This window comes from Phodopus roborovskii, unplaced genomic scaffold, assembly GCF_943737965.1.
Source record: "Phodopus roborovskii unplaced genomic scaffold, PHOROB, whole genome shotgun sequence".
In the NCBI taxonomy this organism is placed as follows: domain Eukaryota; kingdom Metazoa; phylum Chordata; class Mammalia; order Rodentia; family Cricetidae; genus Phodopus; species Phodopus roborovskii.
Window position 1 is genome coordinate 6,216,420 of NW_026125397.1, and position 13,016 is coordinate 6,229,435.

The window sequence follows — 13,016 nt, forward strand, 5'->3', positions numbered from 1 at the left end:
ATGAAGTTTGGTGAGTTATTATTGGCGCACCAGTTCGTGTTTAACAGTTCTACGTGTATGTGCATTTTATTTTAAAGACAGCATAGAAGCCAATGTAGAAAGTGCAGAGGTACACGTTCAACAGGCAAACCAGCAGCTGTCAAGAGCGGCAGATTATCAGGTAACATTAACTCTAATCCATTTTCTTATAACTTAGAGTTTGATTCATACTTGATGTGACTGCATAGGCTGACTTTAGGATTACTTTAGAATTCTGTGGAAGGGAAGTATCAGAAATGTGCCAGTCAATTTAAAATTGGTTTGGGCATGTGCATTCTAATGTTAATCTACAGAGATAGGAAATCATGAATCTTGCAAGAGACTACTACTCCACACTTTGGCCATTGTGTGGAGGGGGCCTCCCTGCAGGCATCACAGATGGCAGGGAGACAATCCAGGTAAGGTACAAATGATACTTGGGTCAGCACAATTTAGCCACTGCTGCACCAAAAACTTCTGGAGTCTGATGATACTAAGTGATTTATTTTTCACATACAGTACAATTTTGGGAAAAAAAAGTTCCCATGTGGGAATTATCAAACCAAAGCTTCAGGCCAGGCTCAATCAAAGCACATCTCTTTAGCAAAGCACTTGTGGCCTCCACACAAGAATGAGTTCTGTTGACTGAGAAGCATTGCTCAGGAGTCTGGGCCTAGGGAGGAAGGGTTTATAGTACACATAAAAATGGGTTTTATTGATAGACATTGTTCAGAATTCTGGATGATTTTATGAAGACTGGCTTTGCATAATAGCAAAGGCTGCTAATTACTGACATATCCATTCCCACCCTTCTGGGTAGAAAACAGTGTCAGTTTCTTCCAGTGAAGAAAAGAAAATCTGTGAATTTAACAATTCTGGTTTTCCTAGTGCTATCTGCAAACTGTGCTCTCTATATCCCATGAAGGTCTCTGATGTGACCATGACAGCCCAACATATAGAGAGAACTCTTGGGTAGCTTTCCCCTCATTTCCCAGTCTTCCCTGTTACTTTTTTTTTTTTTTTTTTTTTTTTTTTTTTTTTTTTTGATTTTTAAAGACAGAGTCTCTATGAAGCTCTGGCTATACTGGAACTCACCATATAGACCAGGCTGACCTTGAACTCAGAGATCCACCTGCCTCTGCATCCCAAATGCTTGAATTAAAGATGTGTGCTCCCACTTTTCTTCCTAGTCAGTGGTATTCCAAACTGAAGCGACAAAGAAAGGTCTCTTCAAAGTCTCTGGAAACTGTGTTAGCTGGGAGTGTCATTAATCATCACATACCATGTCATCATGTAGTAGATACCTTACAGTAGATACAAATCTATTTCTCAAGGAAATCTTGTGAGCACAGGGAGTCCATATGTATCTGTGAAATACTTCAGATACTACACAGATATCATGGCTGCGAACCGTCAACAGTTGTATAGGATGTAGACCTTTGTTCCATAAGCGTGAGCCCAGCCTGTTCTAAAGCCTCCGAGCACCAACATAGCCCATCATTTGATTCCCCTCTTCACACATCAATTTTTGTTATTGTTCATAAGTACTACAATATTGTGACTTCTTAGGTATTTTCAATTGCATTTTACTTTCCCCTCTAACCTGAAAACTTAAGTTAGTGCCATAACCCCCCCTCCCAGGTACACCACTGTGTGTTTAGCACCGTGTAACACTGGTGCTTTGGGGGCTCTTCCTCATTTCTTGGTCTTCTCAGTCTACCACTTAAACCAGCGACCCTCATTTCTTTCCCTCTCCTTTTGCATTATTGGGGTTTAAGAGAGAATAGCAGATCTAACCCAGGGCCTTGCACACCAAGCAAATGCTTTGCCACTGCACAATGTATACCTGACACAGTTTCCTCTCTTATTTATTTATTTATTTATTTATTTATTTATTTTTATGGGTGGTTGCACTGCTCTAAAGGTGGTTAAACCTGGGAGCATGGAGCCTGAAAGTGAGGTGTAAAGTCTCATGTCACAGCCGACTTTAATCAGAGCATCAGACAATTCATGCTCGAGAGGGTTAAGAAGATCACCAGAGCAAAGTGTACACTCTCAGGACAAGCCACACATGGCAAAAACATGTTTTTCCGTAGGGGCCTATAAACAAATAACAGCAGCCAGCTGTAATGAATGAAGTAAGCTCACTCCTATCTGGTACGCACGGGAGGAGCACAGAATCACATGCCAAGTGGGAAAATCCATGTTTAAAAAAGAAACTAAGGCCATAAAACCCTTGTCTGCTTGGCATTTCACTCAAGCACTCAAAATTCTCTTCTATTCTTGGACAATGTGTTGTTGGTGTTTTGTTTATATATGTCTGTGCACCACGTGGATGCGTCTCGGATAGTTTCGCTGTCATGTGGGTGCTGGAAATTGAACCTGTGTCCTCTGGTAGAGTAGTCAGAGCTCTCAATCATCAGGCCATCTCTTCAGTTTCTTAAGCTCAACCACACTCCCAGGAAAGCTACCAACAATTAAGAAAAAAAAAAAAAAAGCTCCTTGAATTACAACATTCATTTCCGAAAAGTATTTTCTTAAAAAAGAAAAAAAAAAAAAAAAAAAAAAAAGAACAAAGTGTGTGTTGTAGAGTTTTTAAGAAGAAAAATCACAGCCCGAGTGAAAGGGCTACAAACTGACTAAGAGAACTCGAGTTCCTCCCAGCCGTTGTGGTGTCTCCTCACTGAACCTGTCTGTATCTTGTTCTTGCTTCTGCAGCGCAAATCCAGAAAAACCCTCTGCATCATTATCTTTATCCTTGTCGTCGGAATTGTGATTATCTGTCTCATCGTGTGGGGACTGAAAGGCTGAGTCATGAAGGACAAGACCACTGCATGACGTTGTCTAGGTTATGTAGGCAGATTCTTGAGGTCGATTTCTGTTGTTACTTTAAGGCTATGGTGTAAAGGATGGCCCCATACTTTGTCATTTTTACTGGGGGAAAGAGGTTCTTTCCGATTCACTCTGGTATTTTCTAATACTGAAGGTTTTTCTAAATACCACTGCTGGTACAACGCCCATGCTTGTTATTTCAATGACTGTTGGGTTTTGTTCACATTGTATATGGCTCTCATTTATAATTTATTTATATTGTTTGACTGAGTTTGGGGAATTATTTGATTGATGTGTGTATGCTGCTTATGACTCTCTCACTGGGTAACATGAACCCAGACTGTACTATCTTGTTTTTAAAACTTCAAGCTTAAATTTGATTTGTCCAGCCAATATTCTCAAAAACAAAACCTTAACATACCTGTTTATGGGCTGTTTTACCCCTGTGATCTACAGCAGTGCAGATCATTAGTGATCTTTCATCATTGGATTGCTTTTGTCTTCTCTGAATAGAATCAGGAAGCCATTTCCCAAGGTGTATGTATATATGCATTTGCTGTAGATTGCATAGGAAAGATAGTAAGGATAGATTGATTTTATATATGGTCTGTTTAATCCAATGGAAGAAAATATAGTTAGTATAATGTTTGATGTAACTTGGAGGAAGTATCTGAAAAAAATCCATACTGCTATCTATTCTGTTTAGATGCTAAAGATTCCAGTTTCTTATTGCACTGAACAATCTTCATACTGTCAGATTCTATGTTCTATGTTCTTGGGACATAATTTTTACACAAGTTTTGACACTTAAATTTAGAGTTTATTTAGAGCACTGTTTCCCTCTTCCCCCTCCACTTAAACTGGAAACACCTTTATTGATGGTTTAGGACAGTTACACACACATACAAAGACAAATGCAAGACAAAGAAGTGAGAATTATAGCCCATGGGCTAATGTTCTTCACTCTCACATTACTATCTACCCAACCTCCTCATGCCATTATTTTTTATCATCCTTCATTGGAATAAGAATCAGATGTCTGCCAATGAACTCACTTGCCTTTTAAAATCAATTTTAATGCATTAATCTGAATGCTGTAAAAAGAGTTGTCTTAGTTTAACATTTGTGTTTTATGATGGTCTTATATAGGAGTTTGCTAGTAAAGTCGTTGTTTAATGTGGCAGGCTCTGAAACTTTTAAATGGGAACAAGTGAAGTAGTAACTAAATAATTATATCCTTGCAAGCAGAATAAAGATGATTTCAGATGTCGGCTAATTCTGATTCCTGGGGACTCCTGTGGAACCTGGCTTCCCTTGCGTTTGCTGTTGAAGGGAACACGTGCACCTTGGTGGGACATCTCCACATTTCTGGATTGATGCTTAACATTTTTCATTTTGGAGTATCAAATGGGTTATTTACTAATAAGTACAAGTTGCCTCACCTCTCAGCAGAACTTTCTTTTCTGTAAAAGTGACAATTGAAATAATTGCTGTGAGGGATTGGAACGTTGAGGTTTTTCTGTCAGACTAATTTCAGGGTTGGAAAGAATCCATGGAGAATTCATGCAAATGCTGCCAGGTCAGTGTGAACCCTCCTCCCCGACAGGGCCCACAAGGACTTCTCTTCCAGCTGTCCCCATAGTATGTGCTGTGTCACACTCTGCACTGCCATCTTGTAGCTAAAGGTAAGTTTCAGTAGTGTCTACAAACGGCTTTGTGCCAAGTTCTCCTTACTAACAAGTTTGTTCTCATGTAGGCCGTGCCCATTTACTCCTGTGCCTTCCGTAGTGAGTGCCCCACAACAGCAGAATGCTTTCAAATTCAGGGCACCACCACTTCACCTAAAATTTGATCTGAAGTTACTGTTTTAGATGGGTCATTGATCAGTGATCGATTCAAGACAGCAATGTTAACTCTTTTAAAAAGCACTAACTTGAGGAAACATTTACAAGGTATTTAGAACATAAAACTTACTTTTGACTGAAAAAAGATTTAAGTGCAAAATATAACGGAACAGCTAAGAGAGAAAATGGAAAGCTTGAGGTTTCCCTCAGGTCAGTTTTATCATTTCTCTGAAATGTTAAGTCTTTCTATCTTTTAAGTTTTGTTTTACATTCTAACCCACAGCTCTCCCTCCTACCCCTTACCTCCCCCTGCATCCCCAACCCCCACTCACTCCTCCCAATCTGGTGAGGGCTTCCATGAGGAGTCAACAAAGTCTGCCAGAAATGTTAAATCTTAAAAAAAAACATTACTGAGAATTCTTTTATAAGCATACAATGAAATATGTCATGTTTACCCTCTAATTCTGCCCATATCCTCTTCAACACATTCTCATCCCAACTTTATCTGTTGTTGTTGTTACTCACTTTTAATTTTTTTAAATTTTTTTTTTTTTTTAGCTCACAAAGTCCATTTAGTGCCGTTTCTACATGTGTGAGTGGAATTGTCTCTGGGATCATGGGCATTCTACCCATGACCACACCCTTAAAAAAGATTGTCCCCACCCCTGGCAACTACTAGCTGCCATCGCCTTCTCAGTAAGGGGTGGGTGGGATGTGGAGATCCACCATCCTGCCTGTGTTCAGAGTTTGGCTGGCTTGATGGCGTGCGGGTCTTTGCAGCTGCTCTCAGGTCACGAGTGACTTCATGGATGTGACAGGTGTGGCATGTCAAGAAGAGAGCATTTCACAGCACTCCTTCCCCTCCCCCAGCTGTTATGCTCTCATTGCATCTGTACACCGGGAAATAAAGCAAGAGAGGCTTTGGTGACGGACTGTGTCTGCATTTTATTCAAACTGAAGAAATTTCCCCACTGAGTGCCGCGTTGTTCTGTGTCCTCAGACGTGAGAGTGAAGTTAACTGGCTTCTTGAATTGGACAGTCTAACATTATATGTTTAGGTTATCTAAATATAATAAAGATACGATTTTTTTTGCAAAAACTCTTGATAGTAACAAGCGTTACTATCTGAAAACAGTGTAATGCTTTTCAGTGGGATGGCATCTTCTATTATAGATGTGGGCACAGACAGGGCCTAGGGGAGAACAACAAGCCTGTGCACTGTCTGGAGGAGGCCCTGTGAGCATTCCAAGGATGGGGACTGCAGAGGAGACTGCTAACACCTTACCTTGAAGACATCACCCTTAGGCTAGTCATGGTCTTTACTGCTTTGGGTAAAATTTTGTATCCAGAATATTTTAAATATCAATATGTTTAGGTAAATCTGTAATGAAAACAAAGTGACTCTGTTCACATATGGGCATGGTTTTAGCAAAAAAAGAAAAGGAGAAGAAAAAAAATCACCCAGAATATGTTGGACTTTATATAGTTTTTGTTTCTTCATGCAGAGAAGTGAAAAAGTTCATGGTGAAAAATAAAAAGCCACTGCCATGTGTAAGAAGTCTGCCTTTGGCTTTCAGTGGACAGTGAGTAAGCCATCCCTGGGAACTGTCCTCAGTACTGAGAACAGCAGCGACTTTTTCTCCAGCCCCAACAAGATGTGTTAGTTAGGACAGCAGCATCTAGCCATTTCCTTCCTCTTCACTTCCTCGCCTTCCTCCGTACCTCCATCCCCAGAGTAGTTTCTCAATACACACTTGCCTTAATTTGGCATTTACTTGGGGTCAGCTTCTTGCCAGGCTACTGTATGTCTGGGCATAAAAATTACGAACAATGACATGCATGCCAGGCATTGGCGGTTCACGCCTTTAATCCCAGCACCGGCGAGGCAGAGGCCAGGGACTCAATCTTTGAGCCACATAAACAAGTCAGAAGACAGGAAAGTAGAATCAGCATGACAGAAGTTCAAGGCCATCTTCCACCTCAGTGGGAAGGGGAAGGAAGAAAGGCAGTGTGCAAGGATGGATTCAGTTTGGGACCACTGGGGGCTTAAACAATTGGTCATGCCATTTTAAGGACTAGTCTGGTCTCTCTTGTTACTCCTATTTCCCACTCACAAAGTGACTGGACTTCATTTTCTTTTGTCATTTAGAAGACCTCTACTAAGTCAAGTTTTCTAGAAAGAAGCTATTTTGACTGTCCATCTAAAAAGTTGCCAAATCAAGTCTTAGGCTGGACTCTGTATCTTGAACATCAGTCAGATCCCATATTTGTAAGACAGTCACAGACTTACCGGTTCCACTAGAGGGCACTGCTACATAAAGGAGGAAGCGAGGAATTTGGATTGCAACACAATACCCTCAAACAAATGTATTGCCTACGCGCCTTGGGAAATACACACAAAACGTTTTAAAGTTAGCCTTACCCCACCCTCAGCAGTTGTCATTTCTTTGTTGTTTTGTTTTATCTTCAGAGAAAAGGGATGTAAAGAAAATCCTCAGCCAGGCAGTAATCCATACTTTGAATCCTGGCACTTAAGAAGTGAAGGCAGGAGAAACAGGAATGTAATTCTGTCCTCCACTGGCCACATAGAAACGTCCAGTCCAAGCCAGGTTGGGCTACCTGTGACCCTGTCTTAAAAACAAACAGGAAGTGGAGGGGGGGCAAGGTAAGGGAGAGTGACAAGGAAGAATGAAGACTCACCTAGCTGATGCTAGTGTAATTTCCTGTAATTCGGACATTGCATTGACATGCTGATTTTAAATCATTGTCTTCATAATCACGCACACACACACACACACACACACACACACACACACACACACACACACACACACGAGAGAGAGAGAGAGAGAGAGAGAGAGAGAGTTAACCAATAAGCATTACTATCCAAAGAATCCCAATTTTAAACACTAAAATTGAGCTAAATAGCAGACACTGTTGCTTGTGGCAGGGTTTGAAGAAGTCATCCATTTAATTATGCAGACTGGGTTCCTGTAGGCCATATAGTGACAGCATTTTTTTCATGTGAGTGGTAGAAGGCAAAACCAGATTTCCTGTGCAGGTCTTGCATGCATAACACCCCTACTTGTTTTCAAGGGAGTCTTCGAGAACTGAACCGAGCCTTTAAATAAACTTGAAAGAGCACTAGTTCCCACTTGGACCAACCCAAAGTACAAATTTTTAAGTGTTTACTGTAAGTACCGCTAGACAGTAGTTGCTCACTCCAAAAGCTATGGGCACTGGCAGAACATTTAGAGATGAACTTAGCAAGCCTCAGCTAAGACGTGCCGACTCCTGGCCTCTCTTCAGAATGTCTGATTTTCAGTGATTCAATAGTAGAACTGAAATCCTGAATTTGACAAAGAAAAGTAGCCTAAAAATAAGAAATCTAACCCAAGTAACATGGAAGACTTACTCTTTTTTAAATTTTGCATCACTGAACACTAAGTGGTGAAAGCTTCAGGTGGAAACCAGTCTTTGCACCGGGAGGGTGGGGGTGGATGGGGTGTGTGTGTGTGTGTGTGTGGGGGGGTGATCCAGGAAACACACAACATGTTTTAGTACCAAATGTATTATGTTTTAGTTCATTTTCCAAAACTAGGTGCTGTTGTCCTTTTGAGTCTTTATGAAGGCGCCTCAGTTTGTTTTCAATGAGTCTGGCTACATCTCACCTCTTTCTAGTCTTAGATTTAATGGTGTAATTTCCCAAAAGGTTGCCGTGTTTTTAATATGTGATTTGATATGCAGTGGGGTTCATTCCTTGGTTTAATAATATAATCTTCGTCACATGTCATTCACCTAGTTCTGTCTGAGATGCATTGAGGCCGTCATTGTTGCTGGTAGATGTATGTAGCCTTTATGGTTGACATTTTAAATTTCAGTTCTTAGGTGATTCACCCCAGGTAGGATGTAGATTCAGCCAGCATTTTCTTTGCAATGTGAGTGTGGTTCCATAGAGTGCATTTACCCTGGTTTATTTACCTGCTGAGAAGCATCTGACCTTCTGTGTCATTAGGAATGAAATAGTTATGAACATCCATGTGCAGGTTTTATATTAATAATTTTTTTATGGGGTAAGAATCCTACAATGCAGTTGTTAGGTTGTATGCTAATTGAACAGTTTTTTAAAATTATTTTACACTTATTATTTTTAATGTGAATATGTATTTTGTATGTCTGTATATCACATGCATGCCTGATGCCCATGGAAGCCAGAATATGACATTGGAGCCCATTGAATCAAGGTCCTCTGGAAGAGCAGATAGTACACTAACTACTGAGCCTCTTTTCTAGCCACTGAAATGTATTAAGGAAATGTGAAAATCACTGGTTGTTGCAATAGTTTTACCTTTTTAAATCCCAATGGCGTGAGAATGATCCTGTTTCTTCATGCCTTCGCTTCATGGTGATCTTGCCTTTTATTTTAGTCCTTTTGATAGGTGTGCAATGCCAACTGACAGCTGTTTGCATTTTATTCTCGGCTAATGTGAAACATCCTGTTTCTTATGTTTATTGCCAACAGTATTTCTTCTGTAACGAACAAATTTTTAAGGTCTTCCCACTTTGTCTAGTTAAGCTTTGTTTTAAAACTGTATATTTACAAGATAGTCCTCCATTAGATAGCTGGCTCATGGATATTTTCTCCCAGTCAGTGGCTTACCTTCTCAGCCTCTCAGCTGCACCTGTTGCAAAATGAAAGATTTTAATTCTGATGAAATCCCATTTATCAGACTTTAGTTTGCTGCTTTTGTTTCTGGTACTAAGAACTCTTTGCCTATCCCTAGGCTCTAAAAGTTTTCTCTTTTGTGTTTTTGAGTAACATCTCTTTATATTACCTTTAAGTACAGATGCATTTTGAGTTAATTTTGTGTGTAGAGAGACTTGAATCTAGATCCATTCCATTGCCTGTTCATGGCCAGTAGGACCAAAACTGTGTTTGTATAAGATGTTATCTTTACATCTCCCCATGGAGTTGATTTTGCTCCTCTGTCAATATCAGTTTGTCAACAATGAGGTAGATGGTACAGCTTATTTGGAGATGTGTTGGGGAACTGGCCAGTCTAACCATATCTGCTTTCAATGATGATTCACAGATAGGCAGAAACCCAGTCGCAATCATCAGTTGGCTAATGGCTTTCTCTCCAACCTGTGATGAAAACTGATCAAGATGCAGAATAGCATCCTCTGAAAATGAAGCCAGACCCTAAGGAAACATTTTCATCTCAATGATGAAAGACATCTTCCAGACAAAGGCATGAATGTGTAGAGTCCTTCCTTCCTTTATTATTTATTCAGTATGTATTTGCTGGGGGCTTCTTGAGAGCTGGGTCCTGAATGAGAGCAAAATGGCACACGATAGTTTCTAATAGAAATAAAGTAATTGGTAGTTTTCCATACTTACTTAGAAACAAAAAGTATCTTTTAAAATTCCATCCTTGTATCTAGGAAGGCTTGTTTTTGTAATCAGGAATCTCAGTTCCAGAATGAAAATAAGATAATGAAAACAATGCATAAAACGTTTTTTTCAAACCTTTCCAATCAGCAGTTCTGCTCTACTCACCACAAAACTGAGAGGCCTCAGAAACACAAATGATGCTGTGTTCAGACCGGGTACTTGACCCTGGGAAGATGATTATAAGGGTAGTTTAAAAAGAAAGTACAATATGAATTGAAGCAAGGATGAACAGTGTTGCTATTGAGCTACGGATCAGTGAATAAGCATAACCCTATGAAGAGAGGCTGGTGTCAGGGAAGCTGCATGTTCTTAGAGACCACTGAAGCCCTTACAATAAAAATAGCTGCAATGGAGCTAGCTCTCATCTGCGATGCCTTTGTCCTATTTGTTTAGAACACTCTATGGAGCTAGGCTAAGAATTTTAGACATCTCAGACATGTAAAGGTTATGATGACATTGCTACTTGAAATTCAAAATATTATAAAACTCACACTGATACTGGATTCCAGTGATCCTTCCTTATTTCAAAATAATGAAAAAATTATTAGTTAAGCTTTTCATGGTCATTTCTGAGTCCTGATTTGTGGGTCCCCTCAGTGTTTACTTAGTCTGCTGACTAATTTACTACTGATTGCATTTTGAATACCCACTAATCTTGCCTTAATTTTACAAAATATATGGAGAGGGATAATATTTAGAGAGGAATTTGATCACTTATAGGAAACAATATGCTTTGGCTTGAGCTCCTATAGGCTTATTGTATTGAATAGATAGAATAAGGAGCACCTTTCAACTCTAAATACATCATTCATTCCATAATGATCAAGGAATACAGGTTTAGAAAAAGCAATGTAAGTGTGCCAGCCAGCTTTCCATCGCTGTCACAGAACACTTGAGGTTGACCATTCAAAGAAGAAAAGGTTGGCTTTGACTCATAGTCTCAAAGCTTCAAACCCGCTGTCAGTTGAGCCTGTCCCTTTGAGCTTGAGATGGGCTGGCAATCGGGGCAGGGACCACATGGAACAAAGCTGTGAGGGAAGAGAGGAAGAAGCCAGGTTCCTCCCATATTCTTGAAGATGATACCTCAGTAACCTCCAGCCTTACCTTCTAGAGGGCTATCTTCCAGTAGTGCCACCAGCCTCGGAAAAGGCATTCAGTAAATGAGCTTCAGGGGGACCTGGAAGATCCAAACCATATGATAGGTCTTATTGTCCACGGTGTGAGATCCATGTTTAGATCAATTATGCTGGTAGAAAATGTGCAGGTGGGAAAAATTCACTGCATTGCAGGGCATGCCTCCTGTCTGCAAATTTAGCTTCCAAGACTTGACGGAATGGGCCTCAGAGAAGGATGATGAAGTAAAGAAGAGTGTTTGAGGGTCTTTTCTCATCATCAAAGCTATTTATGACTTGTTACAGACACTGTTCCTTCCTTTTGTTTCTGTTCCTTTGTTTTTTAAATTATAGTATTGAGAGCATAGTAGAGGCTGTGTTGCTCCTGCCTAATGCTTCCAATGGGTACATGATTATCATCTTTTCTAACAACCTTGGCTGGAACTCTGCCACACAGCAAAGAGAAGTTGAAAAAAAAATGAATCATTGGCTGGGAAACATTGGACAGAGCAAGATGTTGAAGCAAATAGAAATACTGCCCCCGGTGAACCAACAAATCCTCTGCTCTCTCACCTTATCTTCTATTCCAGTATACCTTAACTACTTTTAGTTAGGATAATTTTGAAATTATCTAAGCTTGACAGCATATTTGAATTTTATGTAATGATATTAAAAAGAGTGGTAAAAACTTAATGTGTCTGTGTCAATAAATATTAGTATGTGAGTTTGATCCAAGCATAGTGACACTTAGGAAGTTAAAGCAGGAAGGTCTCAAGTCCCAAGCCAACCATAGTGTGTTCGAGGCCAGCTTGAGCTACACAATAATTTAAAAAAGAATTATAACATCCAAGAGGAAATAAGAAATTACTGTAATATACAATTCTAATACAATAAGCAAACCCCACATGTAGAAATATGCTTGACAAGATCCAACATTCACTCATAGTAAAGCCCTCAATGAATTATGAAGACAAGAAAACTTTCAGACAAAGTTATTGTTGAAAAGCTCAAAGGAAACATCATACATAATGTTGAGAGACTAAGTGTTGGAGATTGAGAATGAAAACAAGACAAACCCCTTTCACCACTCCAGTGTAACATCAGAGCTGGCTTGCAGTTATTGCAATAAGGCAAGAGAAGGCAAGTGGGAAGTGAAGAAGCAGAGCTTCTGTACCTGCAGTTGACACTGAGCAGAAAATCAAATGAAATCTGTGAAACAGGAGGTGCTGGCAGGAAGGGAATGGGGAAGGGGTGGGTGGGTGGGTGAGTGCTGACTCAAGGTAACACATCTGTAACCCGAGGAATTCCAAAAAGACAGAAGGGCCCGAGATTTTGCCATCTAACCAACAACCAGGACTATTACTCTATTAAATTTAGGGTTAAAGTATATAAAAAAGCTGTTCTTGGTTGAACTCAAGGGAATATAATTATGAAAACTGCCTCTGCACTAAAAATTCTCAGGGGAGAACCTCTTCTACAGCCATCTGATTCCCTCCCTTCCAGATCTGGAAACGTGCATCTGCGTTGTCCTGCTTTGCAGCTAGACAGCAAGGATATGTGGTGACATAGAAGAGTGTTTCCCTCCAAATGGACAGCCAGCAAGGTGTGGAAACGGTAAAGCTTATATCTTCTTTATACCATCAGCTCAGTTATCACAGGCTCGCTATTTTGGACCAACCCATGAAAACAATGATCCACAAGACATTCTTTTTTTTTTTTATTTAATAACGCTTTATTTTTTTAAATGTACACCTG

At 40.0% G+C, this 13,016-nt stretch overlaps 1 protein-coding gene across 3 annotated transcripts in view; it reads left to right on the forward strand.

Moving 5' to 3' along the window:
• Stx7 (syntaxin 7) overlaps positions 1 to 9,871 on the forward strand; it is a 43,829-nt gene extending 33,958 nt beyond the window's left edge. For 2 of the 3 annotated variants that reach the window (XM_051175403.1, XM_051175402.1), the window contains exons 9-10: positions 78 to 160; positions 2,737 to 4,126. In XM_051175403.1, the coding sequence (XP_051031360.1) occupies positions 78 to 160; positions 2,737 to 2,829 (176 nt within the window). In that variant the 3' untranslated portion in view covers positions 2,830 to 4,126. Of the gene's footprint in view, positions 1 to 77; positions 161 to 2,736; positions 4,127 to 9,787 lie in introns of those variants that run through there. The other variant, XM_051175404.1, reaches the window with a different exon arrangement.
• Positions 9,872 to 13,016: the final 3,145 nt, after the last annotated feature.